Genomic DNA, 26827 nt, shown 5'->3' on the forward strand with positions numbered 1-26827 from the left:
CCTGCCTTGTCCGACAACCCACTTCTGCTTATACCTGCGACCTGCCTTGTCCGAAAACCCACTTCTGCTTGTACCTAACTACCCACTTTGTTTTTCCGGCCGGAAGTTGAGGGTTGTGGTTGTTGGTTATCATGAGTTTTGATTGGGTGGTAGGGTTGTTAAGAGAGAACAGAGAGATGCAAGAAGAAGATGATGGATGGGTGGGCCCTTGTTTTATTTTTTATTTTTACTTTTTTGAAGTCATTTTATTTTTAACCTTAGGGGTAATCTAGTCATTTTACGTACCCTTAACTGATAAATTTAACCGAGTTAAGTGATAAGGAACTCCCGAGTTTAAAAATTACAACTATTAAGACCAACTCTGTAATTATTAAAGTCTTGGAACCAACTCTGCAATTTTTGCAAGGCACAGGGACCAACCAGACATTTAATTTTATAATGACTAGTGAGTTACCCATACAAGGTGTTGAAAATATATGCATATATATATATATATATATATATATATATATATATATATATAGGGGATGGTTCAAATGAAAACCACTTTTATTATGAAAACTCGAAAACTAACTAAAAAAATCCTAAAAAACACACAATTTTTTTTTTCCAATTTTTTTTATAAAAATCGCAGGTTTTTATATATAAAAAAACTTTTTTTCAAAAAAAAAATATTTTTTTTGTAGTGCACATGTGTAATACTACACATGTGTATACACATACACATGTGTAGTATTACACATGTGCACTACAATTTTTTTTTTTTTGATTTTTTTTATATACATAAACCTACGAAAATTGGTATGCAAAAAAAAAAAAAAAAAAATTGGGTATGTTTTTTTAGTAGTTTTCGAGTTTTCACAATAACTAATAGTTTTCATTTGAACATTTCTCTATATATATATTTTGTTATTCTAATTTTTAATTTTAGAGGTTTGGTTGCTGTTGGGCTTTAGCCCGGCTGTCATTGGGCTTGTTTGTCAAAAAGTCGATATATAATGTCTATGAGCTATGAGTATGTGATTATACCCCCATAGAATCATATATGAATATGTGCTTCGGATCATTTTACTCCAGCATTTCCACCATTTCTTAATTTATAATATGAATACCAAAATGAAGCACAAACAATGGTGTTTCAAGAATAACAAATGTACTCTATTCAAGATGATCATGAGGCCTTATTGACATGAAAATGGCAGCATATTGCCGGAGCATACGGTTGCTGCCACCATTCTCATCTGTCACCTGATTCACTGACCGTCGCATCCTCGCCATGTACCGCCTCCACCCTATTTGTATATTCACCGCAGCCCATGTCCGCCAATTGGCTGAATGATATCTCACGGTTCGTTTCAACCTTTCGTTGGCAAATTTGTACCGAAAATGATCGGTCACGTAACGAAGATTGTTAGCATCTAGCCCAAAAGCTTCTGTGGGTTCCATACATGTAAAAGTAGCCGAAGATGCTGGAAGCCGGTTTATAAATGGCCTTCGGAGGCACCATGATAGAAGCTCGTCTCCTAGGTAGCCTCCCGGGTCCAAAATACTCGTTGCAACAACTCCTTTACTTAGGTTTTGGCCGCTTTTTACGCGTCCTTGAACTATAAACACCATTCTTTGAACCGGATCACCTTCGCGTATGATCTACAATTCGATAAACTTGAATTAGGAAACAAATAGATGGTTTATATTACACTTAACAACATGACATGATACCTTTTCGTCCTTTGAGAATACTAGCGGTTTAACTCGATCACATATGTTGTCAAGTATCAAATCATCTAAGTTATGAAAGAATGGTACCTAAAAGGAAAAGCCGAGATTAGCAACATCAACTAGGCCTCCGAAAAGCATAATGAGTACTCGTAAAAACAGGTAAAAGGCTGTTTTTAAAATGGGTCGGATCGGGTTGAGTTGACCCATACACATTTTATTATCATCTTCTTATTGTAAATATTTGAGATAGTATATGGTTGATGATTCAAAAAACTATACCATGTAATTAGGAAAAAATAAAAATAGACCATAATTTAAATTAACCCATTCAAAATCAACTTTAACGAGTTTCAACATGTTTAACTCATTTATAAGTAACTGAATTACCATTCGAATGAGCTCTAGGCATAGAAAACGCTTGATATCGCGTCTAAGGCCTTCGGGAAAGTCTTTAATCAACTCCATCTCATCCTCACCTCCCATCAACGCCCAATTTTGGCGTTCGTAATGACGAACTCTTTGTCTAAGAAGTGACGGTAGTTGTCTCCTCTTCATCCACCACTCCATATCGCGACATCTTAGTTGCATTTTCCTCTTTTTTGCCATAACCGCATGCAAGAACACCTTCATTTTGGCAAAACTAACGGTGTTAGTTAGTATTATATAGCAAGCAACATGTAGAGTTGCGAATTGGGTTGGAAACCTACAAGATCAAAGAGAGATGTTTACCTGAATATTACCAATTAATAACGTGAATAGCATCAATCCACTTAACACGACACATATACTAAAGATCACTTCAACCCAATGACTTGTGGGCTCAAGATCATTTCCAAAGGTACTAAGGCTCATAAGACCCCAAAAGATGGGATAAAGAATCTTGACGGTGAGCGAGTTGCTAGAAATAACCGGAAGAGCCCATCGGTAAATGCCATAGTGATACGGGCCATTTACATCCAAACACAACGGCTTTCTAACCAAACTCGTGGTTGAGTTTCCAGCACAACGATCACCAAACACCCCCTCGGGTAACAAAAATTGGTAGCAAACCTCATCGGCACAAGACAATGCTAGATTACACGCATTTTTCTTGTTACATTGATGCTTTAGACATGAAACGACCCGTTGTATCGCCAAAACATACCAACAACCACCAGCAACCTGTGACAATACAAAATTTGACAATTAGAGCATTCTCATCCAATCCATCAAATTACACATACATTCCACTAAAAAACAACTCCTATATCAATATATTTTCACTAAAAACAAATACTTTTTCTCTCTACTTTTCAATTAAATAATATTATCATTACATTTTTCTCTCTCCTTCACTCACAACCACTTTCAATATATATTAAAAAAATTATACCGGGTGAACAGTGTCCCCCCAAATATACAGCTGAACAGTAACATTTTCTCTCTCCTCCACTCACAACCATTTTTTATACCCTTTATAATAGGGTTAAATGCCATTTTAGTCCCTGTGGTTTGGGTCATTTTGCCAATTTAGTCCAAAGGTTTCATTTTTAACCCTTGGGTCCAAAAAGGTTTCACAGTTGCCATTTTAGTCCACTGGGTTAACTTCATCCGTTTTTTCTGTTAACGAGAAGGCCAATTCGGTCATTTTATATGGCTGAATTGCCCTTTTAGTTAATAGAATTACATACAAAATGACCAAATTGGTCTTCTCGTTAACAGAAAAAACGGATGAAGTTAACCCAGTGGACTAAAATGGCAACAGTGAAACCTTTTTGGACCCACAGGTTAAAAATGAAACCTTTGACTAAACTGGCAAAATGAACCAAACCACAGGGACTAAAATGGTATTTAACTCCTTTATAATATAAAAACTACCCCTCACATATTTTGATGGTTTGGATGAGAATGCTCTTATAACCACTTGCATATATATATATAGAGGAACGATATATTTTAGTGCTCACTTACGTGAGAAGCGATGAAGTAGGCGATGAGATTAAGGGCGAAACCCCACCAAATGGTGCCAAAGATGTAGCCTGTGACTTTGCCCATTCTTCTCATTAGCGAGATCGAGTGGTAGACTTTGGGCAGGAATTGGAAGATGAAAACGAGTACGAGGGTCGTCATGATTGCCTTTATTCGCTCTTCGCGTATCAATCGTGGCACTACTAACCAAAATACAACCTGAAATAATGCAAGTATTAGGGGGTCAGCAGAACACCCGAATCACTGAAAACAGCAAACCAACTGAGAAAACCGATAATATATAATATAAGAATAATAAAAATGTTAAAAAAGCTATATATTATTATTATAAGAATAAAAACACTATTCATTGGATTTGTTTATTAATATATAGATAATTGTTTATTAATATATAGATAATATAATAAATATATATTGTAAAGTTAAGAAAAAATACCTGAACTATTTTTTAATATTTAAACAAAATAAATTTAATTTACGATTTAAATGAGAAATAATTGATCCTCATCGATAGCTCAAATTAGTTACAGCAAGGCAAACAGAGACAAGACATAATAAGAGATGATGCATATGGTAGGTTCACGCAATGGGCCTAAGCCTAACATGACAAAATATATTATACCAATCTCAATTTACATATTTGTATGTTTCTTTTCATTCTTATCAGTTTTATTCTACCTAATTATATAGAACATAATGACTAATATTGGTTGCCATAAACAACATTTTTGTTTGACAAATCACCAAATTATATCTTTTTTTCTTAATTACATATATTAAGAGTAACCACTTGGGGTGTCCCAATATATTAAGAGTAAAGATAACATACCAAAAAAAAATAGTTAATCCCTTCCAGTCACCTAGTAAGTTAAATATTTACTAATTTTTTTATGCTCATTTAAAGTCTTAACAATATTAATAAGTTCAGTTATGAAATAAACTTGTTTAAAACCAAATTAAAAAAATAGCTAAGACCCACTCAAAAACCCAGAACTACCGAACAAAACTGTCAAGGACTCTGCTGACCGTCCATAACCAAAGTAGATTTGTAAATGGGGCGACTTGAGCTCGAGCTTCTTTAAGCTTAATTTTGGCTTTTTTATTTACAAGAAATCTAGCTCGGCATATTTTGAGTTCTATTTTTTTAACTCCGTGCTTTGCATGTTAGTGTTCTTCAAGATCAGACTTGACTTGTTTATTATTTATTTGTTAATCTATATGTATATAATTCTATTCTTATGTTTGGTAAATAACGCTCATTTAGACTTACAATTCAACTCAAAGCTTGATAGGTGAAGCTCACACTCGTTTTTAAAACAACTTTATTTTCAATGTCGGATTCGAGCTTATTTAAGCTCCCCTCAGTTCAAGCTTTTAACAAACCAATCTCCGGTAGCATGTTTACACTCCTACACAGTGTAGAATGTAGATCTACTGCCACTGTAACTACTGGTAAATATGATTAATTACCTGTGGGATCGGAAGTATGACGAATGCGTCGTACCAGAAGCCTTTTACTGACCGCACATAGTGAGAAGCAATAGCCTGTGGGTCCCACACGAGTTTACCACACCCAACCACAAGCGACTCACGTGACACGTAAGCCATCCGAAACTGTAACCACATGTGCACAAGATGTATGGCGTCCACTAACGTCCTGACCACCGCCACCACGGCCGCCAGGGCGCCGTCCATGTAAAGGCACGGCGTACCCCCGCGCCCGATGGACAGCGTGTAAAAGAACAGCGGGTCTACCGCCAACGCCATCCCGCGAGCCAGTAAAAAAAACCGGTTCCATCTCTGCACCCGTTTGCTCCGCGGGTCGTACACCCGGCTCAGGAACCCGGACGGCCGGCGTCTCCGGCCGTCTTTGGAGGAACGGGTGCGGATAATTTTGGAACCGGGTCGGTCGCGAATGGGGACAAGGGAAGAGCCTGCGGAGGCTTCCCATTCGGGTTGATTAACATTGTCACAGCTGGTGGAGTGGAAGACGGGGACGCCTACTTGGGTGCAGGCGTAACACTCGGTTGAGTACGAGACGGGACCATCGTCTTCGGGCTCGTCAGCACTATCAGAAGCGTTACTCCGGTGACGGAATAGTCGGAAGAATGAAGACATTTGTGAGAGTTGCCGGGAAGGGTAACCATGGGAGGGGTGGTGATATGATAAGATGATATAAAGGAGGAATAAGTGTGTTATAATTGTTGATGAGTTTGAAAGAATTGCCGACTTATAAATTCATTCAATATAAATATAAACTAGCAGGGTGCCCGCGCGATGCGGCGGGGGCGACACTTTGCATTGTGACACTCGTTTCTGATAGTTTTTTTTATTCGTATAATATTTATGATAACATTATTGTGGTGGATATATGTCATAAGTTTACACATACGTAAAAGTTTTGTTTTTTTATAAAAATTAATAATCAAAAGACAAAAAATAATGTTTTTTTTATAAAAATTAATAATCAAAAGACAAAAAATAAAAGATAAGTTGTTATAATTGGAAAGTTTGTTTATTTTATTGGTTAAATTATAAAGTATAATTTTATTCTTTAAAGTTCATAACTTTTTCTAAATATCCACATAGTACTCATCCAATAAACTTTAAGTTTAAAATTTTCGTTTTTATAAAAATAAAAAATAGTATTTGACTCGTAAGTACGTTTTAGAGTTTTAACTTAAATTGTTAAATTTCGGTTTTTTACAAATATAAAAAATTTTCATTTTTTATAAAATTTCAATAACTGTTTTTATAAAAAAAATAGGATGATAAGACTTTATATCTTTATTAACTTTATATCATATTAAGTTCAAATTTTTAGTTCCTAACTAATCTTATCTATATGAGTCTACTTTTAACTAATAATCCCTAAAAATATGCAACACAATATACTACTATGTATCTAGTCAAGTTGGTAAATAATTCTTTTAGAATTGACTAATATTATCTATAACAATATAGTTGAACTTATAATTCCTAAAAATTTGCAACCTAGTTTAGAATTTATCTAGTAAAAATTGTAAATTTCTGGAGTATTTTATTTATATTACTTTTTATAAAAATGTTTATAAAATAATTAATTTTTTATTAACTTTATATCATAGTAAATTCAGTTTTTGAGTTTAACTTTAAAGTTTATTACTTTATTACTTTTTAATTAAGAAATGCAAATTATTAGATTAATATCCAAAAAAAACTGCAATATTTTATAATTCCAGCTTGACTATATCTAACTGCAATATCTATTTATTGCAACTTTAGGATATTAACTTATATAAGTTCAGTTGACTTGTAAATTTAGGATATTAACTTTATTTTGAACTTTATTAGTATGGTTAATAACTGTATTATATTAACACCAAAGATAAAGTTCAAATATAAAATAAACTTTATTCATACGTCTAGGTCAAACATAACAACTGAAAATGAAAAAAAAATATATAAAAACACTTGATAGATTTCATATTAGACTGCATGAAATCTGTTCCGCTTCTGAATTGACACTCAACGTATTTTTAATCGGGTTTTTTGGTTTGTGCTTGAATCAGCAGTATCTTATAATTTCTCTTCTTTGTCATTGTCCCCAGAATCGTCTAAATTAATAATCTCACTCCATTTCCATTAAGAGAGTCTCTTGGATCTCTTCTTTTGAGTCTCAAACTTCCGATCCCTATGAATGTCAAAAATTAAATACAAAAGTTAAAATAAAAGATTAAATAAACCTTAAAATTACATCTTCACTAAATTCACATTGAAGATTAAACTTGTATGGACTAAACATTGCACCATAAGAAGTAATATTAATACTTTTATCACCATCATCCTGCAATAAAACACACATATAATAACATAACGAACATGTTAATATGAAAGATATACGCAAAAATAATACTTAAAAACCAGCAAAATCAATACCTTAGAAGCTTGTTCGACAAATGTGTTGTTTAAATTGGCATGTTCATCATGCAACTGAATCAGAAAAATCAAATAAGTTAACATTCACATAAAAGTAAATAAAAGAAAAAAATATTCACTACTGCGATATAACAAAACTGACCTTTCGCAACAATTGAATTCAGATCTGGATCCATTTTTTTAACTTTGTTTAGCAATAGATATAGGAGTGTCCTGCTATATTTATAGTAGTAGCTATAGAAGTGCATTAGGGTTTAATTTTAGATTTTCCACCCTTTATTTAGGAAGTTTGTTGTGGTTAATTTTAAGTTTTTATAAGATATATCTAAGTATACATATTAGGCAGTTTTAATAAAATAAAATATGACAGAAAAAATCTTCATTTTATGTTACGGTACTTTTAATTCCTTTTGTTTTTGTTTGCATAGATGGAGCCCATCTTTGTAGATTATGCACATTAGATCACAAGTATTAATTACTTATACATTAACGCATAATCGACTTGTACCTTTTAATTTGTGCTTCGATATTGAATAAGACAACTACCGAAACATCGACAAAAATGTGTAGGTCGTCATGCTATCTTTGGATTTTTTTAAAACAGTATAGTTTATAAGATATGTCAAGAATACGTTAAAAAATTATAAGTTTGTTACGGATAAGTGAATTGTAACTAATTATCTATAATTTGGTTAAAACCTTAGGGATTTAAGTGTAATAATTTTAGGGGCTAAAAAATAAATAATGTTTAAAAGACCAAACTACCCTCATTTTAGGGGTCTTTCTATAAATAAAGAGGGCAAAAGTTCTTATTTTTTGGGTATCTTAAAATGCCCCTGCCTCATGCATTATAATATAGTATAGATATGAATTGTCTTTATTTTTATATTTTATATTATAGTTCTAATTTTATAATTTTAATACGGATTGACATAATTGAGTAGGGAGTGGAGTTGGGCGGGGTAGGTACGGGATATATGTCACTATGGTGAGGTTGAGACGGGTCGAAGACTGTGACGAGTAGAAACACCGCTCCGCCCTCTTTGGTGCCTAACAAAGCCTCACATCCCAAAGAGACGAAAGGTATGACTTTTGTCACCCTAAAAATTCCTTGCCCACTTCAGCCAGCAACGGCGGTACAAGCGCGATAGCTTAGAGGTGATGGATATCTGGAGGTGTGAGGGCGAAGACTTGGAAGATTTCATCACTCGCTTCAACAAGGAGTGCTTGGAGATTGGAGGCGTCAGCGAAGATCTTATGCGCGCCCACTTTAAGAAGGCCACACGCTGTGATAGCCTGATCAGGACTATCACAGGGAGAGATCGCATGCCCAAGAGTGGGACAAGCTGTTGGAAGCAGCGAAGGTTGTCGCACAGACAGCAGAGACTTTGTCCAGTCACTATTCGAAAGATCATTACTCGAAGGATCATTACTCGAATGACTATGCACACGACTCTAGCAAGCGCGACAAGAGGAAGAGACACTCCGTCTGGAGGTCAAACCAATCGAACAATGATGAAAGACATTGCCGCGGTGAAGATGCCCGAGCTACAATTGACAAGATAGTATACACAAAGGCAAGCAAATGTGAGAATCGGGAGAAACAGTGGACTCTGCTGACTAAGACACCCTTAGAGGTTCTTAACATGGAGAAATTGGATTTTAAAGGTCCACCACCAATGCGCAGCAAGAAGGGCTACGAGCCTAACTTATTCTGCGAGTTTCACAAGGATATCGGGCACCTGACAGATGATTGCTTCAGCCTACGCATGGAAATTGAGAAAGCCCTGAAGAGTGGCAAACTAGAGCATTTGGTGAAGAACGTGTCCAAGGAAACGAAAAAGATCCAGAGAACCGGATGAACGGGTAATCGATGGGCTCATTACATCACCCCGAAAATAAACACCGGCGAGACCGTCCTTAACTAGATCCATGGCTCAAGGGTTGTTATCCCGGTTAAAATCAAAACCCCATCATGCTTGACGACCGTCAAGGTAACTGATGGTAAACTCAAGAAATGTTTCCCCGTGAACAATGAAGCCTCTGATGCCGACAAAGGCGCATATAATGTACGTACTTCAGATGGTTACATCGATCCACAGACCTAGGACGCAAGATTGAGGAGAAAATTTTACATGTAATGCACAACCTTTGTAAGCGATGGTCGCGTGCCTGATAAGTTTACTAATACAAGTGGTGTTTACATCTTTTTTCCTTGTTATTTCCTACGGTACATTCAAGTTACAAATGCATGTTCAACTTTTAGTACGCGCAAAAACACTACAGTAAAATTACGAGCTCATGAACTAAGCCTACACGATTCCTGTGAACAAAACGCGGAATCGGGCTACAATGTTCTAACATGAGCACACTTACATTCATTCGCGCTACCTAAACAAAGTTTCTAACACATGAAATAATTGTAACATGACAATGAAACGACAAAAGTGTCACTTTATATTAACACAAAAGTGTCACTTTATATTAACAAGTGCAATTGCGCGTCGATTACATCAAAAAAGGTAAAACTAAAAGCCTGAATTACAAAACCGTAAAACTAGGTCCAAGCTTTACTCCGCATTTCCATCACCGGCATCATCGTCATCGGATAACTCTAGCATCTCGGGTTGTTCAAAAATCGTCTTTAAGCGTGTAACATAATCATCATGTTTGAGTGCCTCCGAGACCAAGTCCATGATAGGCAAGGAAAGGTTGTCGTAATTTCTTCAGCCTGGCGCAAACTTTTCTCCGCCTCTTCATTGACAGAACAATGTCGAGTACCCCATTGGACATTGAGCGCAGACTCGACATGTGTCGTACACTCAATATAGCTTTCGCGATGACCAGCATGGCGCGAAGCAACGATAAGCGCAACCACCACTCGGTCCAGTTCGATAGAGTTCAACAACGAATTCGCCACCTAACCAAAGAAATGGAAACAAGTAAGTAAATTGTTAACAAACCAGCTAAGGGAAATAGAGAGTAACTCACATGCACAATCCCATAATGCTAAAGCCATTCCAAGTTGTTAACAAAAGGCTCTACAGTCGCTTGAACCTCTGCATAGTTATCTTGAGCCACATCCAAATATGCTTGGGTGACCTTGCGAGCCTCTTCAGCAGACTCAGACTTCAGCTTCTCAGCATCGAGGTCAATTTCAAGGGACTCAACCTTCTGTTTCTCAACTTCTAAGGCTTCATTTGACTCGCGCAAGCGACGGTTGAGCTCGGCGATGTCAACGTCCTTGCCAGCCATGTCCTTATCTTTGGTGAGGATTTATTGCTCCAACTCTACCTGCAAACACTTCTGGGAAAAATGAACAAACTATGGAACCTTCTCAATTCCAGTTATTTATGTAACATATGGGGGCGGTACTAACCTGAAGGACTTCTACACGCTCGCTGCACGACTTCGCCTCTTCGTACCTTTCCTTGAAGTCCGCTTCTGATTTCGTCAACTCTTCTACCCGCGCCTTGAGGTTAGTAATTTCGGTGCGCGCTGCATACATCTTTTCATTTTCTCTCTCACAGGCCTCGCGCCACTTGAGGCGCTCCTCAGCAAGTGTATCCTCACTTGCGTGAAGCTTCCGCTTTATACCTTGGAGGCCCCATTCCTTCGACTTCTTCTCTGCTTCAAACTCAGCCTTTTGTTTGCAAGCTCAGCCTTAGCCTTCTCAAACAGCTTCGCTTCGGCCGACAAGCGCTCCCTGTGTCTCTCCCATTCATCGCGTTCGCGTTGTATGGTGCGCCACTCGCGAGTTATCTGATTACTGGTTGATGCTGTGTTAGCCTGCGCAAATACGTGAGCTCGATACAAGGATAATTGTCAGGACACGTGGATCCATTCAGCATGCGCCAGCTACCCTCTCGCCTAGAGTCACCACCGGTTGACTACATGCCCAAGGCCCATCAACTCATCTCCTTCACAAACCACCTCGGCTATAAATAGTGAACTCCACCTCCAGGTTTAAGGATCATTATCTTGTTCTCTCACTTTATACACATTATTATCTTCAAAACAGATAGTTATTCTCACGCCGGAGGGTGGTTACAAGGAAAACCCCCTATTCTCCTCCTTGTAATGAGCTTACAGTGTGTTAACTGTTTTGCAGGATCTTCATAGTAGTTTGGACGAGACGAAAGAAGATTAACCTTTATTTGTCGAGACACAAACCACAGACTAATCCTTAGATAGGGTTTCTTCAGAGTCGAAGACTTTGTAACAAGTAGAAACACCGCTCCGCCCTCTTTGGTGTCTAACAAAGCCTCACACCCAAAGAGATGAAAGGTATGACTTCTGTCACCCTAAAAATATGTTTTAAAAGATAATAATTAATAAGAGGTTGCTCTACTGTTTTTATTAGTAATGATTTTTACTGTATATTTAATTTTTTGAATATTCGCATAATATTTCATGTTACTTTAAACATTCAAAGATTTTAATCATTACAAATATACATCATCGTGTAAATCCCACTAATAGCAAAACTATGGGAGGGTTTGAGGAGGGTAGATGTAGACAGCCTGGCTCGATTGTAGGAACAGAGAGACTGCTTCCAGTGAGACCCCTGGCTCGATTGTAGTTTTGTATCATGTCTTGGACCTAAGACACATAACACTCAAACAATCGGGACAGAGACTGATTGGTGCATGTAACCCCGTGTCTTTCAGGTATCAACGTCACCACATGATGCATGATTAACCATCTGTCGCTTTTAACGTTATTTTCACGAAATTAGTAAAATAACTTTAAAGTTAGTACCATTTACATATTTGTTAGAGTAAATTACAAAAATCGTCCTTTATGTATGTCACTTATTACAAACTATGTCCTTTGTCTTTGATAATTACAGAAAACGTACTCGATGTTTGTAAACCCTTGCAAGCTATTTCCTTTAGCCCTAACTCAGTTAATTTTTTGTGGTTAAATCTCACAAATGGACCCCACCTGAGGGTATTTTGGTCATTTTACCCAAAATAAAATAATTATATTTTGAAATATATACACAGACAACACACATGTGTAAACCTCATATCTCTCTCTCTCACTACCCTATCACCACCACCACCACCACTCACCTACTACCCCTACCATACCATCTGTTCTTCTTCTCCGGTGAAGCACCACCGCCCAAATCCTCCTACCCCATTCTTAAAACCACTAAATCACCACAATTTTACGAAATTAGCAGAGCATTAACAAATCTGATCACGCGCCACCCCAGATGTCACGCGGCCGCCTCTCCACCCTCTAATCTGGGTTGCTACCACTATCAACACCCCAAGTCCCAACCTCCGACCAAGATCTAGTAATGATTTTACAGATCTGGTCCATCCCCATCGACACTAGCTCTCATCTATCGCCACAATCGAATAAGAAAGAAAAAAGGGGCGAAAGAGAGATTGTTTAGGCGGTGGTGGTGCTTAACAGCGGTGGTCGGCTGGCGGTTCGTTCAGAGTGGCCGGCCGGAGATCTCTGGTTGAAGCTTGGTGTTCGTTCAGATCAGAAGCAAATATATCTTCGCGAGACCTCTGGTTGTAGCTCTGTGTTCGATCGGAGATGGTACAAGATGGATTAACGGTGAGTTTGAGATTCATTAAGCGATAAGAATGAAAGTTGAAGAAATAAATCTCAAAGATCTCTAATTTTAATTGTTGGCCGGGGGGAATGATAGGTGAGGTTAGCTTTGTTCTTCGATCGGAGTTGTTACAAAGCAAAATAAGAAAAAGAAAGTTAAGAGGTTTGTGTTTGTGATTTCTCTAAGAGGAGGAAAGACAATGCTATTTGGTTCACTGACATGCTTTGCGAAAATGAAAATTAAAAGTCAAACTAAATTAAATTTAATAAACCTTTGAGATCTTTTGAAGATATTAATCCCACCAGCTAGGGGTGTGCATGGGTCGGTTTGGTTCGGTTTTTACTATTAACCATAACCATAACCGCTAGTTCGGTTATGGAGTTTTGGTAACCATAACCATAACCAAACTTCGGTTACGGTTAATCGGTTATGAAGTCGGTTATGGTTCGGTTTTAGTTAATTTCGGTTATGTAACCAAGCAAGGTTTGAAATTAATAGGGTTGTGCGCTTTGAACTTAGCTTTAGCCTATTTTATAAGATAACAGAGACTAAACTTTTTGGTTAAACTACCGATTTAGAGTTCTTTTTAATAAGGTAATTCTCAAACAAAAATAATTATGGCCATAACACCTTAGTTCTTTATCAAAATAAATAACATCTACATCAAAATCATTTTGTTACTAACATATTTTTATCTTACTAAAAACCCTCTATATGGTCTTGTAAAACACAAATCCATTATGTAAAGTTAACATCACAAGTTCGGTTCAGTTTCGGTTATATCGGTTAACCAAAGCTTCATAACCATAACCATAACCGATAGAGCGGTTATACAAAGTTTCATAACCATAACCATTGGTTATAATGGTTATCGGTTATTAGTGGTTCGGTTATGTTGGTTATGGTTCGGTTATCGGTTATGGTGGTTAATTTGCTCACCCCTACCACCAGCAGATAGAGAGATAGGTGAGATGAGGGAAGGTAGTTTATTGGTTTATGGTGGTGGTTTATTGTAGTGGTAAGAACAGGAACTAAAGAGAGATAGAGAGGGAGAGTTAAGACCGTGGGGTATGGTGGGGCGGGGGTTTGGGGCATGGGTTGACACGTGTAACTTCGAAAACTCAATTCACAAACCCATTTTGTATGGGTTATGGTGGGCGTGGCTTGGCTGGCGTGGCCAAGCCACATCAGGTTTTTTTAATATATATATATATATATATATATATATATATATATATATATATATATATAACCATTAAAAATTACATAAACATACAAAATAATTATCAAAATAAAAAACTAATATTCTTCGTCGTCTTCGGCGTCTTCGTCGGTTTCGAACCCATGAATCGTTGAAACATGATCCACCAAATCAGATCGAAGGTTGTGATGTATATCCCTTGACTTGATCAAAAATTCATTTGCCGCTTTATCTTCGTCTGTTACGTTACCTGGTTGGGGGTCGTCATCATCATAGTAGGTAACGACCGCTCTACCTTCATCCTCCAAAATCATGTTGTGAAGAATGATACATGCGTACATCACGTTTCCAATCTGATCCTTGTCCCATAGTCGACAAGGCATTGCCAATATTAGCCACCTTTTCTTCAAAACACCGAATGCTCGCTCGACGTCTTTACGTGCAGCCATTTGCACCATGTTAAACTTTAATCTCTTTGGATCTATGGTACCGTGTTTTGTGAACGATTTTACGAAAACCCCCCACTCTGGGTAAATCCCATCAACTAGGTAGTACCCATACACGTACTCAACCCCGTTTACAAAGAAAGTTCTTTTGGGTCCTATACCATTTACCCGATCATTGAAAAGGGGCGAGTGGTTTATGATGGTAATATCATTATGTGAACCTAGCATACTGAAGAACGCATGCCATATCCAAAGATCTTGGGACGCAACCGCTTCAAGCATGATGGCTGGCATCCCGTGAAATCCACTCGTGTGAGCGCCTTTCCATGCAGTAGGACAAAGTTCCCAAGGCCATTTCATACAATCTAAACTACCTAGCATCCCGGGTAGCCCATGATAATCTGCGTGATGTTCCAATATTTGTTGCATGTCACTAAACGAGGGCTTTCTCAAATATCTTTTCCTATAAAGTTCTAGAATACACGAACAAAAGTTGTGAAGACTTTCTCTAGCTACACGTGCAAACATTTTTAAATAGTTATCCATAATGTCCGAACTATTGTCGTACGCTAACTGCCTAAGTGCGGCCGTGACCTTTTACCACGTACTAAATCCTAATTGCCCGGTTACATCCGGTTTTTGTTGGAAATAAACATACTTCTCCTCAAGATCTCTAGATATCCTTAAAAATAAGTTTCTACTCATACAAAAACGACGCCTAAACATTTTTTCATCATACTTAGGTTCCGCTGAGAAGTAATTGCCTACCAACAAATTGTTAGCGGTGTGCCGTTCACGAGCGATGTACCTTCTCCTCCGTTTAGGTTGCGGAGTCTCTTCCTCATCGTCTTCGTCTTCCACGATAGCTTTCACCATCGCCGCGATCGTTTGTAGAAATATTTCCGCACCATCATCAGATGATGATGACGATACACTTGAACTTGAAGAACTCATGGCAAGATTGTGTTTTATGTGTTTGATGTTGTGTGAGAAAAATGTTAAATATGGTAAGATATTTATAAAGGAATTTTTTTTTTTTTTTTTTTTTTGCCCCAAATGGCTAGCCCAACGGCTAGTTTGAATTGGCCATTGACAGCCCGCTATGTCACCTTGCTAGACCTGCCCCACGCCCGGCTTCAAACCCAAGTCCCAAGGGCCACGCTCCAACCCATGCCCACCCGGGGTGGTGGCTTGGGCGTTTTCCCCCAACCCACGCCCCATACCCCATAGTCTAAGCGAGAGAAAGAGAGTAGAGAGAGAGAAGGACTTGTTTATTTATTGTTTATATATTTTTAATATTTTAAAATTCTTTTTTTTGTTTTATTTATTGAATAGATTTTAAATATATGAGTAAAATTACTAATCTACCCAGATTTAATAAAAAAAAACTAACTGAGTTAGGGTTAAAGGACATAACATGTAAGGATTTGCAAACATCGAGTACGTTTTTTGTACTTTTTAAAGACAAAGGATACACTTTGCAATGTAGTGTAAACATAAATGAAAACTTTTGTAATTTACTCTATTTGTTAACTGGTCGAGTCTAATAATTCAAGTTGGCCTGTCCATATACATATTTGTTAACTGGTCGAGTCTAATAATTCAAGTTGGCCTCGAGTTCCACCTTAAAACTTGTCATTTCAAGTTTCGTCCATTTTAATTATATTACTGCGTATATATCTATATGTACCCACATACATTATATTATTAATAGCGAATTATCTATACGTACATACTCAATAAGACTGAAAGAGTTATCTTTTTTTTTTTTTAAATATCTGAGTTTTGCTCGACTTAAATTAAGTTATTTTCAAATATTACTTAATTTTCAAACATAGTAGCTAACTTCTCGCATTTACGGCACATTTAAGCCATTCGCAAATGGCTCACTTGTCATCTAGACATACACGAACAGAGAAGACACCTCTTGAATATAAAAAAAAACCGCCTCTTGAATGTTCGTCCTTTTTATCCCATTCATGTATTTACAAAATTTGGGATATATAATTATGGGTAAAGTTCTTGTACAAATAATCTTAACATACTAAACATACAAATTGAAGGAAAACTCAAAAAGACAAGGTGGCATTTTTGTAATTATCAATAACTATCAAAGTTACTCTACAAATATACCTAAAAAAAACCTAACCCCCCCACCTAGGGATGAGCATATCGGTATCCGATACCGAACCGATACCGCCTAATACCGATCCCGAATTGCACCCAAACTAGGTACCGATACCGATACCGAAACATGTCGGTTAGGTATCGGTACGGTATCGGTATTATACCGTATTTTGAGGGTCGGTATCGGTATAATACCGATACCGTACCGTACCGATACCGAAAACGCCAAAAAGTGGATACCGATCGGGATCGGGATCGGTACGGGATCGGTATGGGATCGGTATTCGGTGGCAAATGCTCATCCCTACCCCCACCCCTAAAAACCTAAAAAAAACCTAACCCCCCCCCCCCCCCCAAAAAAAAAAAAAAAAAAAACCTAAACCCCCCCCCCCCCCACCCAAGCTAAAATGCTAAAAACTAAACCCTCAAAAAACCTAAAAAAAATTCTAAAAAAATAAAAAAAACACACAAATTATTTTATTTTTTTAACATTTTTTATTAAAAAATCGCTACTTTTAGTAGCATCAAAAAAATTTTTTTTTTTTTTTGCTAACAAAATGTAGCGATTTTTTAATAAAAAATGTTAAAAAAAAATTGTGTTTTTTTAGATATTTTTGGTTGAGTTCACATTTGTATAGTAACTTTGATAGTTGGTGGTAATTACAAAAATGCCAACTTGTCTTTTTGAATTTTCCTTCAATTTGTATGTTTAGTATGTTAAGATTATTTGTATTTGATCTTTTGCCATATAATTATATATGCATAATTCCAAGTCCTTTTTATCCCAATCATGTATAGTAAATTGTCATTTTAGTTCCTAAGGTTTGGTCCAAATTGTTATTTTAGTCCAAATAGTTTTTTTCTCCTCTGGGCCCTGACTTTTCCATTTTCTTGTCATTTTGATCACATTGCCTAACTCAGTCTAAAAATCTGGTTATAACCAGGGGTATTTTGGCATAACTATTGTATAGTGATAACCATGGTAGTTTACAACATAATTTATAACCTCATAATAATTTAATGCCAAGAATACCTCTGGTTATCACCTGGTTTTTAGCCTAGTTAGGCAATGTGATCAAAATGACAAGAAAAAGGAAAAGTCGGGGACCCATAGGAGAAAAAAACTATTTGGACTAAAATGACAATTCGGACAAAAACTCAAGAACTAAAATGGCAATTTACTCCAATAATGTATTTACAATTTTGGGATATATAAGCATCATTCCAACTCAGAAGATATAAAAACATGTGAGTCATAGTGTACTCGATTTAAAGATAAAAAACACTGGTTTTTTTTTGCAATTTTTATAAAAAAATAATGTCGTATGAAAGAGTTATTAACGTTTAAAAAACCGGGGGGGGGGGGGATTGGAGGATAGAGAAACTGTTGTTTTGGATTGACTAGAATGCCTCTACACAAACCCACACGCCTCTTCTTTTTTTTTTCTTCAACTTCACTCATTTAATCTTAGCAATTGATTAATAAATAGATGGTCAAGATTATTTGCTAACCTTCCTACCCAAATAAACTTCCTATTAGGGTAATGCTAGACAGAAAACCCTTATATTCTTAGGAAACTCTGGAAACTCAAAGCTCCCGACTTTTTTTTTTTTTTTTTGAAAAAAATAACACATGTAATATACATGTTTTTAAGAGTTTTGGGCCAAAAAAACAAAAAAGCGCCGAGTACTTTTTTTAAAAAAAAAATAAACAAGTTTCAAAAACTTCGTTGACTAACATGTGTTAGACAAAAAATGCTGAAAGTTGCTGAAATTTGTTTTTTAAAAAAAAACCCTTCGGCGCTTTTTTGATTTTTTTGGCCCAAAACTCTTAAAAACATGTATATTATATGTGTTATTTTTTTCAAAAAAAAAAAAAAAAAGTCGGGAGGTTTGAGTTTCCCAGGTTTCCTAAATATTTAGGGTTTTCTATATAGCCCAACCCCTTCCTATTATATGCTGACCCATATATATGTATGTCCATATACATATTTGTTAACTAAGAGTCTAATAATTCAAGTTGGCCTCGAGTTCCAACTTAAAACTTGTCATTTCAAGTTTTGTCCATATGTATATGTACACACTTACAATAAAGGTAGTAAGGTAACACAAACTCAATAAGACTTGAAGATCTTTTTTAATACTAGAGTTTTGCTCAGCTTAAGCTAAATTATTTTCAAATATTACTTAGTTTTCGAATAACTTGTCACGTTTAGGCCACATTTACGCTATGCGCAAATGGCTCACTTGTCATCTAGACATAGATGAACAAAGAAAACACCTCATATGAAAAAAGTCACTAATATGAGAAAAAGGCCTTTTGAATGTTTATCATTTTTATCCCATTCATGTATTTACTAATATATACAAATATGCAATAACAATTCATTTCATGTTAAAAAAATTAAGTTATTTTAACTAAGCTAAATATACGGTTAACCACCCATAACCGACCCGCTATAACCATCAAAACTGAATAACCATAACCACCATAACCGATCGATTATGGTTATGGTAATCCAATAAGTGATGGTCAAAACCGATCTAAACAGACCCATGCACACTCCAACTTGTTATCTAGACGTAGATGAACAAAGAAGACACCTCATATGAAAAAAGTCACTAATATAAAAAAAAGGCCTCTTGAATGTTCGTCCTTTTTTTCCCATTCATGTATTGGATTAGGTTCAAACGTGAACAATTTCTCCAGCGTGAACTGCGTGAACTAATCTGGGCTCTTGATTTTTATGATCTTGAGATTTTAAGTGAATGGCATGATGGTAATTATTTGGTTTTTTGTTACTATTTAATTAAGTGAATAAGGGTATTTGTGTAAATACACCTTTAATTAAATCATTGACTGGAAACTGTTTCCATATGTTCTCGATTCCCAAAATCCCTATAATATCGCAATTTCTATTCTACAAAGACCTAATATTCAAATTTTTTTTCAAAACAGACCATCTTATCTCTCAATACAGTTTTCCGTCATCAAGAAAAAGAAAAGGACTTCCGTCGAATTGAAGTTGTCGCCGGAACATTCATACGATTTTCAACAGCTAAGGTAAACAATCGCTGACTTTAACTGTTCATATGATGTACATTGTCTATGTTTTATACTTCTTCTCATAACTTCAAATCGGAAGTTAGGGTTTCTTTATCTACTTTAATCGATGTTAAATAATGTGGTTATGGTCCGATTGTGTGTTTTGATAAATCATCCTTATAGTACATGATTAATTTTCATGAAAATAGGGGTTAATTTTAGAGGGTAGTTGATTATACTCTGTTTTTGTAGGTAGTATATGCGACATAATGCTGATAGGATTTTAGGTAGATGGATGTGTTGGATAAATCTTTATGTACACATGTGTATATTGTTTGTTGGGGTTTCAAGTTCATCAGTGTACACATGTGTACATTGTTTACACAAACAAACATATATACCAGAAATATGAATAAGTGTATCAACGAAAATACACATGTGTACAACGGACAATACTGCCTACTTGTTAAAAATTTACTTTAGCTAAAATATACAACTTAAACTACACATGTGTATTCTGATTTTGCTTTGTTTTTAATGCGATGTACACATGTGTATAGCGTCTGTTTTTGTGATATCTCATATTTTTTTTGTGTATTGAATGTGTAAAGTTGTTGATGCACCCTTGTGAATTATGCAAAGTACTAATTGCTGAGTTTTTTGTGTTATTATAGGAGACATCGTAAACGAGAAAAGTGGAGATGGAAGGTCGATAAGGATGATTCACATATGAGGTCGATAAGGATGATTCACGTATGTTTGTTTGCTTGATCGATAAGGATGATTCAGCATACAACGCGACGAATAGTTGTAAAAGACTATGTCTTTTTTATTTTTCCGATTATGTTGCGTTTATTGTTTTCACGAAACTTGAACTTGTAATTGTATGTTTTTTTGGTTTGGCAAACATTATGTAACTTGGTATTTGCTTAATATAAACTAGTTTTACAAGTTTTGTTTATATGTATGTATTATCTAGCTAATTACACATATGTACCATGCTGAGTACACATGTGTACTGTCCAATTCATATCCAAGTACACGTGTGTACACTGTTGAAATATGAAGGCTACGTGGATCTTAAAAATCATAATCCGAATTCTGGTGGTGAAATTTGAAAAAATAAAAATGAAAAAAAAAAAAGATATTGTGGATAATGAATTTAAAATAGGAAAGATGTAACTTATTCAATTATTAAAATAATGATTTAAATCTAATTTTTTATATAATTACAATCATACCCTTAACAACTAAAAAGGAAATCAATGGTCCAGATCAGTTCACGCAGTTCACGCTTGGGAGGTTGTTCACGCTGGAACCCTACCCTTCATGTATTTACAAAATTTTGGGATATATATGCATCATTCCAAGTTCTTTTTATCCCAATCATGTATTTACACAATTTTGGGATATATAAGCATCATTCCAACTCAGAAGATATAAAACCATGTGAGTCATTATCGATCAATACTTGGTTTGAAAGGGTCGGGAAGATCATGTTGTTCTTGAATTTGAGGTGGGGACGAATAAGAGTCGTAAGCAAATAATTGAAAGTGACTACCATTTCGTCCAATATTAAAAACGACTAAAAATGTATCACACTTGTGAATTGTCCGTTCATTTTAATTTTTATATGTTTGATATATATAAATAGGAAGACGTAAATAAATAAGCAAGAACATGTGTTTTCTGTTTTATTCGTTTTGAGAAACTATACCATTTTTATTTCCATTGGTTTTGTTTGGGTTGGTTGTATTGTCAATTTATTACCAATTGAAGGGGTTAAATTGATAACATGTCATTCTTATGTTTGAAGAAAAATATTCGATTCAAAAATAACATATAACTAAGACTGTTTGTATCCGGTTTGGTATTAAATTGTTTTTACAGATCATGGTCCTAATTTTGGTTTATCCAACTTTAACTTTTATTTATCTTAGTATACACTTACACTATATGTATATATTAGGGCTGGCATATCGGGTCAACCCGATCTGTTAAGACACGAACCTGATAAGACACGAACACGAAACCTGTAAACACGAACACGACACGAAATTTTTTCGTGTCTGATTTTCCAAACACGAACACGAACCTGTTAATAAACAGGTTACACGAAATGACCTGTTAAGACACGAAAATGTTACCAACGTATCATATGACCTGTTTAAGACATGAACACGACCTGTTAAGACACGAACATGACCTGTTAAGACACGAACACGACATGTTAAGACACGAACATGACATGTTAACCCCACATATTTGATATATTTTTTAATTTAAAATTATAAACAGGTCACTAACGGGTCTTAACAGGTTAACGGGTTTTAACCTGTTTAGACACGAAATTTAAACAGGTCTTATCGTGTCGACCTGTTTAGACACGAAACCTGTTAAGGCCAAACACGAAACCTGTTAACTTCGTGTAGGTTCGTGTCGTGTTATCGTGTTCGTGTCAGAATTGCCAGCCCTAGTATATATAAGGTTTCATGTCTTTATTCTCGGCTTACTTTCAATTTAACGAGCTTAAAAATAAACAAAAAAAAAACGCGATAAAAAAGAGTTATTAGATTTTATCATCCCTAACTATTGGCTATTGACCGCTGTCATCTCTAATTATCACTTTGACGTCCGTCACCCTCAACTTAACCCTCAGTGTGTTCTGTCACCACATCGTTAACTGATTAGTAACTTTTGATTTTGTTACTATACTTTTGGGGGTGTCCTAAAATCCCTAAAACCTTCCTAAGATTCCTATGACACCCCCAAAAGTATAGTAACGACATGGTTACATAACACACTAAGTGTTAAGTTAGGGGTGACGGACATCAAAGTGATAGTTAAGGGTGGCAACGGCTAATAGCCAATAGTTGGGGATGATAAAATCCAATAACCCATAAAAAATCAAGAAACTATATATGTGAATGAGGTATTTTTCATGGAAAAAAAGTTATACATATAACCTATACAAATCAAAATCGTATTGTTATTTTGGGGTCTAATAGGATCGGTCTAGATCCCACATCTATAAATTAAATTTGGGAGGTAAACCGTCGACCTCTCGAAAGAAAAGTGGCAAATCCGATGATAAATATCGTATTATTACAGAAACCACTAAAGTTTACTTAAGCATCTGGCGTGTTGGTTTGGTTTTGTGGAAAGCGAGTTTTAAGCCATGACTTTAAATTCATCGAAAGCGAGTTTAAGCCATATCTTTACAAAATCTTTAGTAGGATCGTGATGGCCTTCTTGATCTTAAACGTAGGTGACATGTTGCTGGCTAGAAATCATATAAATCTTGGCAAAAGGAATTCGTTTTTGAAAAAAAACCTATGAGGAAATGCCTATGTATTATAGAACTAAAGATTTGTAGAGAGATATTAAAGTTGCTTATTGTACTTGGCCAAAGTAACATACGTTGATAAGTTTTTGAAGATGTCAAAAGTTGAATCCATGATTGGGTTCATTCTTTTGTCATTGGATTTGTTCTTTTGTCAGTTGGCATTGGACCGAATAAAAACTTAATGTTCAAATTAAAGTGTTGAAAGAGAATGGTGAATAGATTAATTTAGTTTCTTATGTTTTTAGATATGGATCTCTAGTTGATGTTTTGATGTCACAACAAGGTATAAACATAATTGAAGTGAAAACCGCATATGTCTCTTAAAGATATTCTAAATACTTGTGAAAGACTAAGGGTATGTTTTTCATCTATATAGATTGGAAAAAGGAACTTTGTATAAACAATTATACAATCACTAGCTTCCAAACCAACATAGATGATTCTATATGATAGCCAGGACATGCTATTTGTTTGAACGGTTGTATTTTCAGCTCAAAGGGTTCTAGGTTGGAAATTGTTATACATTCCACTTAGGTGGTGTTTGTTTTTTTGCCAGAAGCTCTTCTGGGCACTTATGTCTGCGTCGCGCAGAGGCGCGCAGACATAAGGTCCCGGCAGCTTGTTTGTTTTCTTGAAGATCTACAGACCAAAAACATCTGCCTCACCTCTTCCCTAAGCAGACTTGTCCACAAGTCTTCTAACCTCTGCAGACCTCTTCTCCCTCTTCAAAACATTCATCTGCCCCAAAACCCTAGCTCCACCTCCACCTGCCACCACATCTCCACCACCACCACCATCGTCAAAACCTACCACCACCAAACCCATCAATTAAAACAAAACCCAATCGGAGACCATCATCATCATTGGAGACCTCCACCTCCGACACCCATCACCTCCACCTTCAACAATCACCACCTCCATCTTCACAAGAACCGGCCGGAGATGTACCGATGGTGGTTGAGATGAGACCGGCCGGAGAAGGAGGTGGAAAAGATCGTCTTCAGAAACCCCCAAATCGAAACCCACCGGTTCTCTCCCTCCTTCTTCCTCTCCGGTTCTCTCCCTCCTTCCCGTTCTCTCCTCCCTCAATCTCTCTCTCTTCAGAAACCCCCAAATCAAAACCCACCGGCCCATTCTTCCTCTCCGGTTGCGACGGGGTGGTGGTGGTTGCGACAGGGTGGGTGGTGGCTGAAGTGGTTTAGGTTGGTTGTGGTGGTGGCAGGTGGTGCGGTGGTGGTGGTGCGGTGGTGGTGGTGACAGATTGTAGAGAGAGAGAGAGAGATAAGGCAGAGAGAGATCTGTGGTTTGTGTGTGTTGTGTGTGAAGTGTGTGTGTGAAGATGTTTTTATATAAAAAAAAAACAAACCCTCTTCTCCTTGCAGACTGCAGACATTTGGTCCACCTCTTCTCCTGCAGATGTCTGCAGATGTGGTCCGCAGACTGCAGACCTTTTCTCCCAGAAAAAACAAACAGCACCTTAGAGAATTATATATCTAGGTGAGAAAGTGTTAGTAAGAGCATTCGCATTCAATCCTCCATATTTATGTGAGTAGGTTTTCTATGTTGTATGAAGTTGTGAGTGATTGAGAGAGAAAATGTTACTGTTCATCAGTAAATTTGGTAAGAAATTGTTCACCCTCTATAATTTTTTAATTTTTTTGAAAGTGATTGTAAGCGGAGGAGAGAGAAAAGGTAGTAATAAAATCAGTGTTTTAAAAACCGGTAAATACCGGCCGGTTATACCCGGTATTACCGGTTCCAGATGCAAATCCGGTATGAATCATCCCGGTAAATAAGTGAAACGACATAAGATTCGTACCGGCGGTAAAATCCGGTATACCGGTACCGGCCCATGGTTATTTTGGTTTGGGTTTTTTATTCTAGAGTTTCATCAGATACATATACCATCAATCGACATTCAAAACTATTACTACTTACGGTTCATCACTTCATCCACAAGATTCAGCTCCATTTTTATCGGTTCATTACTCCACCTTCATCATGCTTCCAGTTCCATCTTCATCGGTAGTTTTACTTATTTTAGTAAAATAATATGAGAGTAAATAGATCTTCAAGTGGGTCAAAAAGTAAAAGACTTGAAGCAATTCGATGTATCTCTCTCTCTCTCTCTCCATGTATATGTATGTATGTATGTCTATACGGAATGTTATGTGAAAGATTGTGTTTTGAAACTTGAAAAAGAAAGAGGACATGATAATAGTTATATTATAATTTATTATGTTAGTGAAAAAAAAAATTAAAACTGACAAGTTATGTCAATATAATTCATGTACGTATGTATCTCTATGAAATTATAGAGTTAACTAGTTCATCCGGTTGAACCACCTGGTAGAACCGGTTCTACCGGTTAAACCATTTTTAAAGCCATCCCGGTATGATTTAAAAACCGGTTTTTAAAACATTGAATAAAAGTATAAAAAATATTATTTAATTGATAGGAGAGAGAAACGATAGTGATTTTTTAGTGTAATTATAGAAATAGAGATGGATAACCGATTGTGAATTCTCTAAGAAAGGTAATAGTTAAAGAGTTTTGTCATGGATATTGTATTTATCAATAGTATATCGTAGAGGTGAGCAGTAACCGAATCGTTGATTGAACTGAACCGAAAAACAGACGAAACCAAACTGAAATTAACACAAAACCGAATTAACCAAAAACCACTTAACCGAAAGCCGGATTAACCGAAAATCAGTAATCGTTTTTTTGCACCCTAGGTTAACCAAAGCGAACTGAACCATTCGTGTATCATGTATTTCTAGTTTTTATGCCTCCATTCATGTTTTTATATATGTCTAGCATTTATACCTCCATTTCATGTTTTATATCTTCATTTCATTTATTTATACCTCCATTTCATGTATTTCTACATCCATTTCATGTACTTATACATCTATTATATGTATTTCTTAGGAAAAAGATTAGCCTAAGTATGGTTTTGGTTATTAACAGAAATTAACCAAACCGAACCAAAAACCATCAAACTAACCAGACTGATTAACCAAAAACTGATTGGCTAATAATGTAGATTAAGTGATGACTTTAGTTTCAGATAATGCTAATAACCAAACTAATCTAAATTGTGCACACCCCTAGTATTATCTTAAGTTCAATTGATATTTTCTATGATAATACACATGTCAAATAACACAAGCAATAACTAGAATACCCTTAGTTTCTAATTATACCGAAAAAGGTAAATTAAGTGAATGAAAGAAGGGAAGTAAAATCAAGCAAGAGTAGGGCTGTAAACGAACCGAACGTTCAGCGAACAGTTCGTGAAACGTTCGGCAGGAAGTTCGTTTATGTTCGTTCGTTTAATAAATGAACGAGCATGAACAAGAAATTCCGTTCGATTAGTTAAATGAACGAACATGAACAGAGGTCTCGTTCGTTCAATTGTGTTCGTGAACGTTCGGTAAGATGTTCGTGAACATTCGTTCATTTGCGTTCGTT

General features: G+C 36.2%; 1 protein-coding gene across 1 annotated transcript; it reads right to left on the reverse strand.

Moving 5' to 3' along the window:
• Positions 1 to 1066: 1066 nt before the first annotated feature.
• On the reverse strand, positions 1067 to 5908 carry LOC110929355 (cyclic nucleotide-gated ion channel 2). Its single transcript, XM_022172507.2, has 6 exons — positions 5158 to 5908; positions 3670 to 3885; positions 2449 to 2880; positions 2107 to 2343; positions 1720 to 1806; positions 1067 to 1647 (listed from the first exon to the last, which is right to left on the reverse strand). The coding sequence occupies exons 1-6, from the start codon at positions 5803 to 5805 to the stop codon at positions 1159 to 1161; spliced, it is 2109 nt and encodes a 702-aa protein (XP_022028199.1). The 5' UTR covers positions 5806 to 5908; the 3' UTR covers positions 1067 to 1158.
• Positions 5909 to 26827: the final 20919 nt, after the last annotated feature.

The sequence above is a fragment of the Helianthus annuus genome, chromosome 3 (assembly GCF_002127325.2).
Source record: "Helianthus annuus cultivar XRQ/B chromosome 3, HanXRQr2.0-SUNRISE, whole genome shotgun sequence".
In the NCBI taxonomy this organism is placed as follows: Eukaryota; Viridiplantae; Streptophyta; class Magnoliopsida; order Asterales; family Asteraceae; genus Helianthus; species Helianthus annuus.

Excerpts from the sequence above, each read along its gene's own strand:
- LOC110929355 (XM_022172507.2), bottom strand. The coding sequence starts at position 5,805 with ATGTCTTCATTCTTCCGACTATTCCGTCACCGGAGTAACGCTTCTGAT. Across the intron at positions 1,807-2,106 it reads GCCTAGAGCTCATTCGAATG|GTACCATTCTTTCATAACTT; the intron begins GTAATTCAGTTA and ends TTTTCCTTTTAG. Across the intron at positions 1,648-1,719 it reads TATTCTCAAAGGACGAAAAG|ATCATACGCGAAGGTGATCC; the intron begins GTATCATGTCAT and ends ATCGAATTGTAG.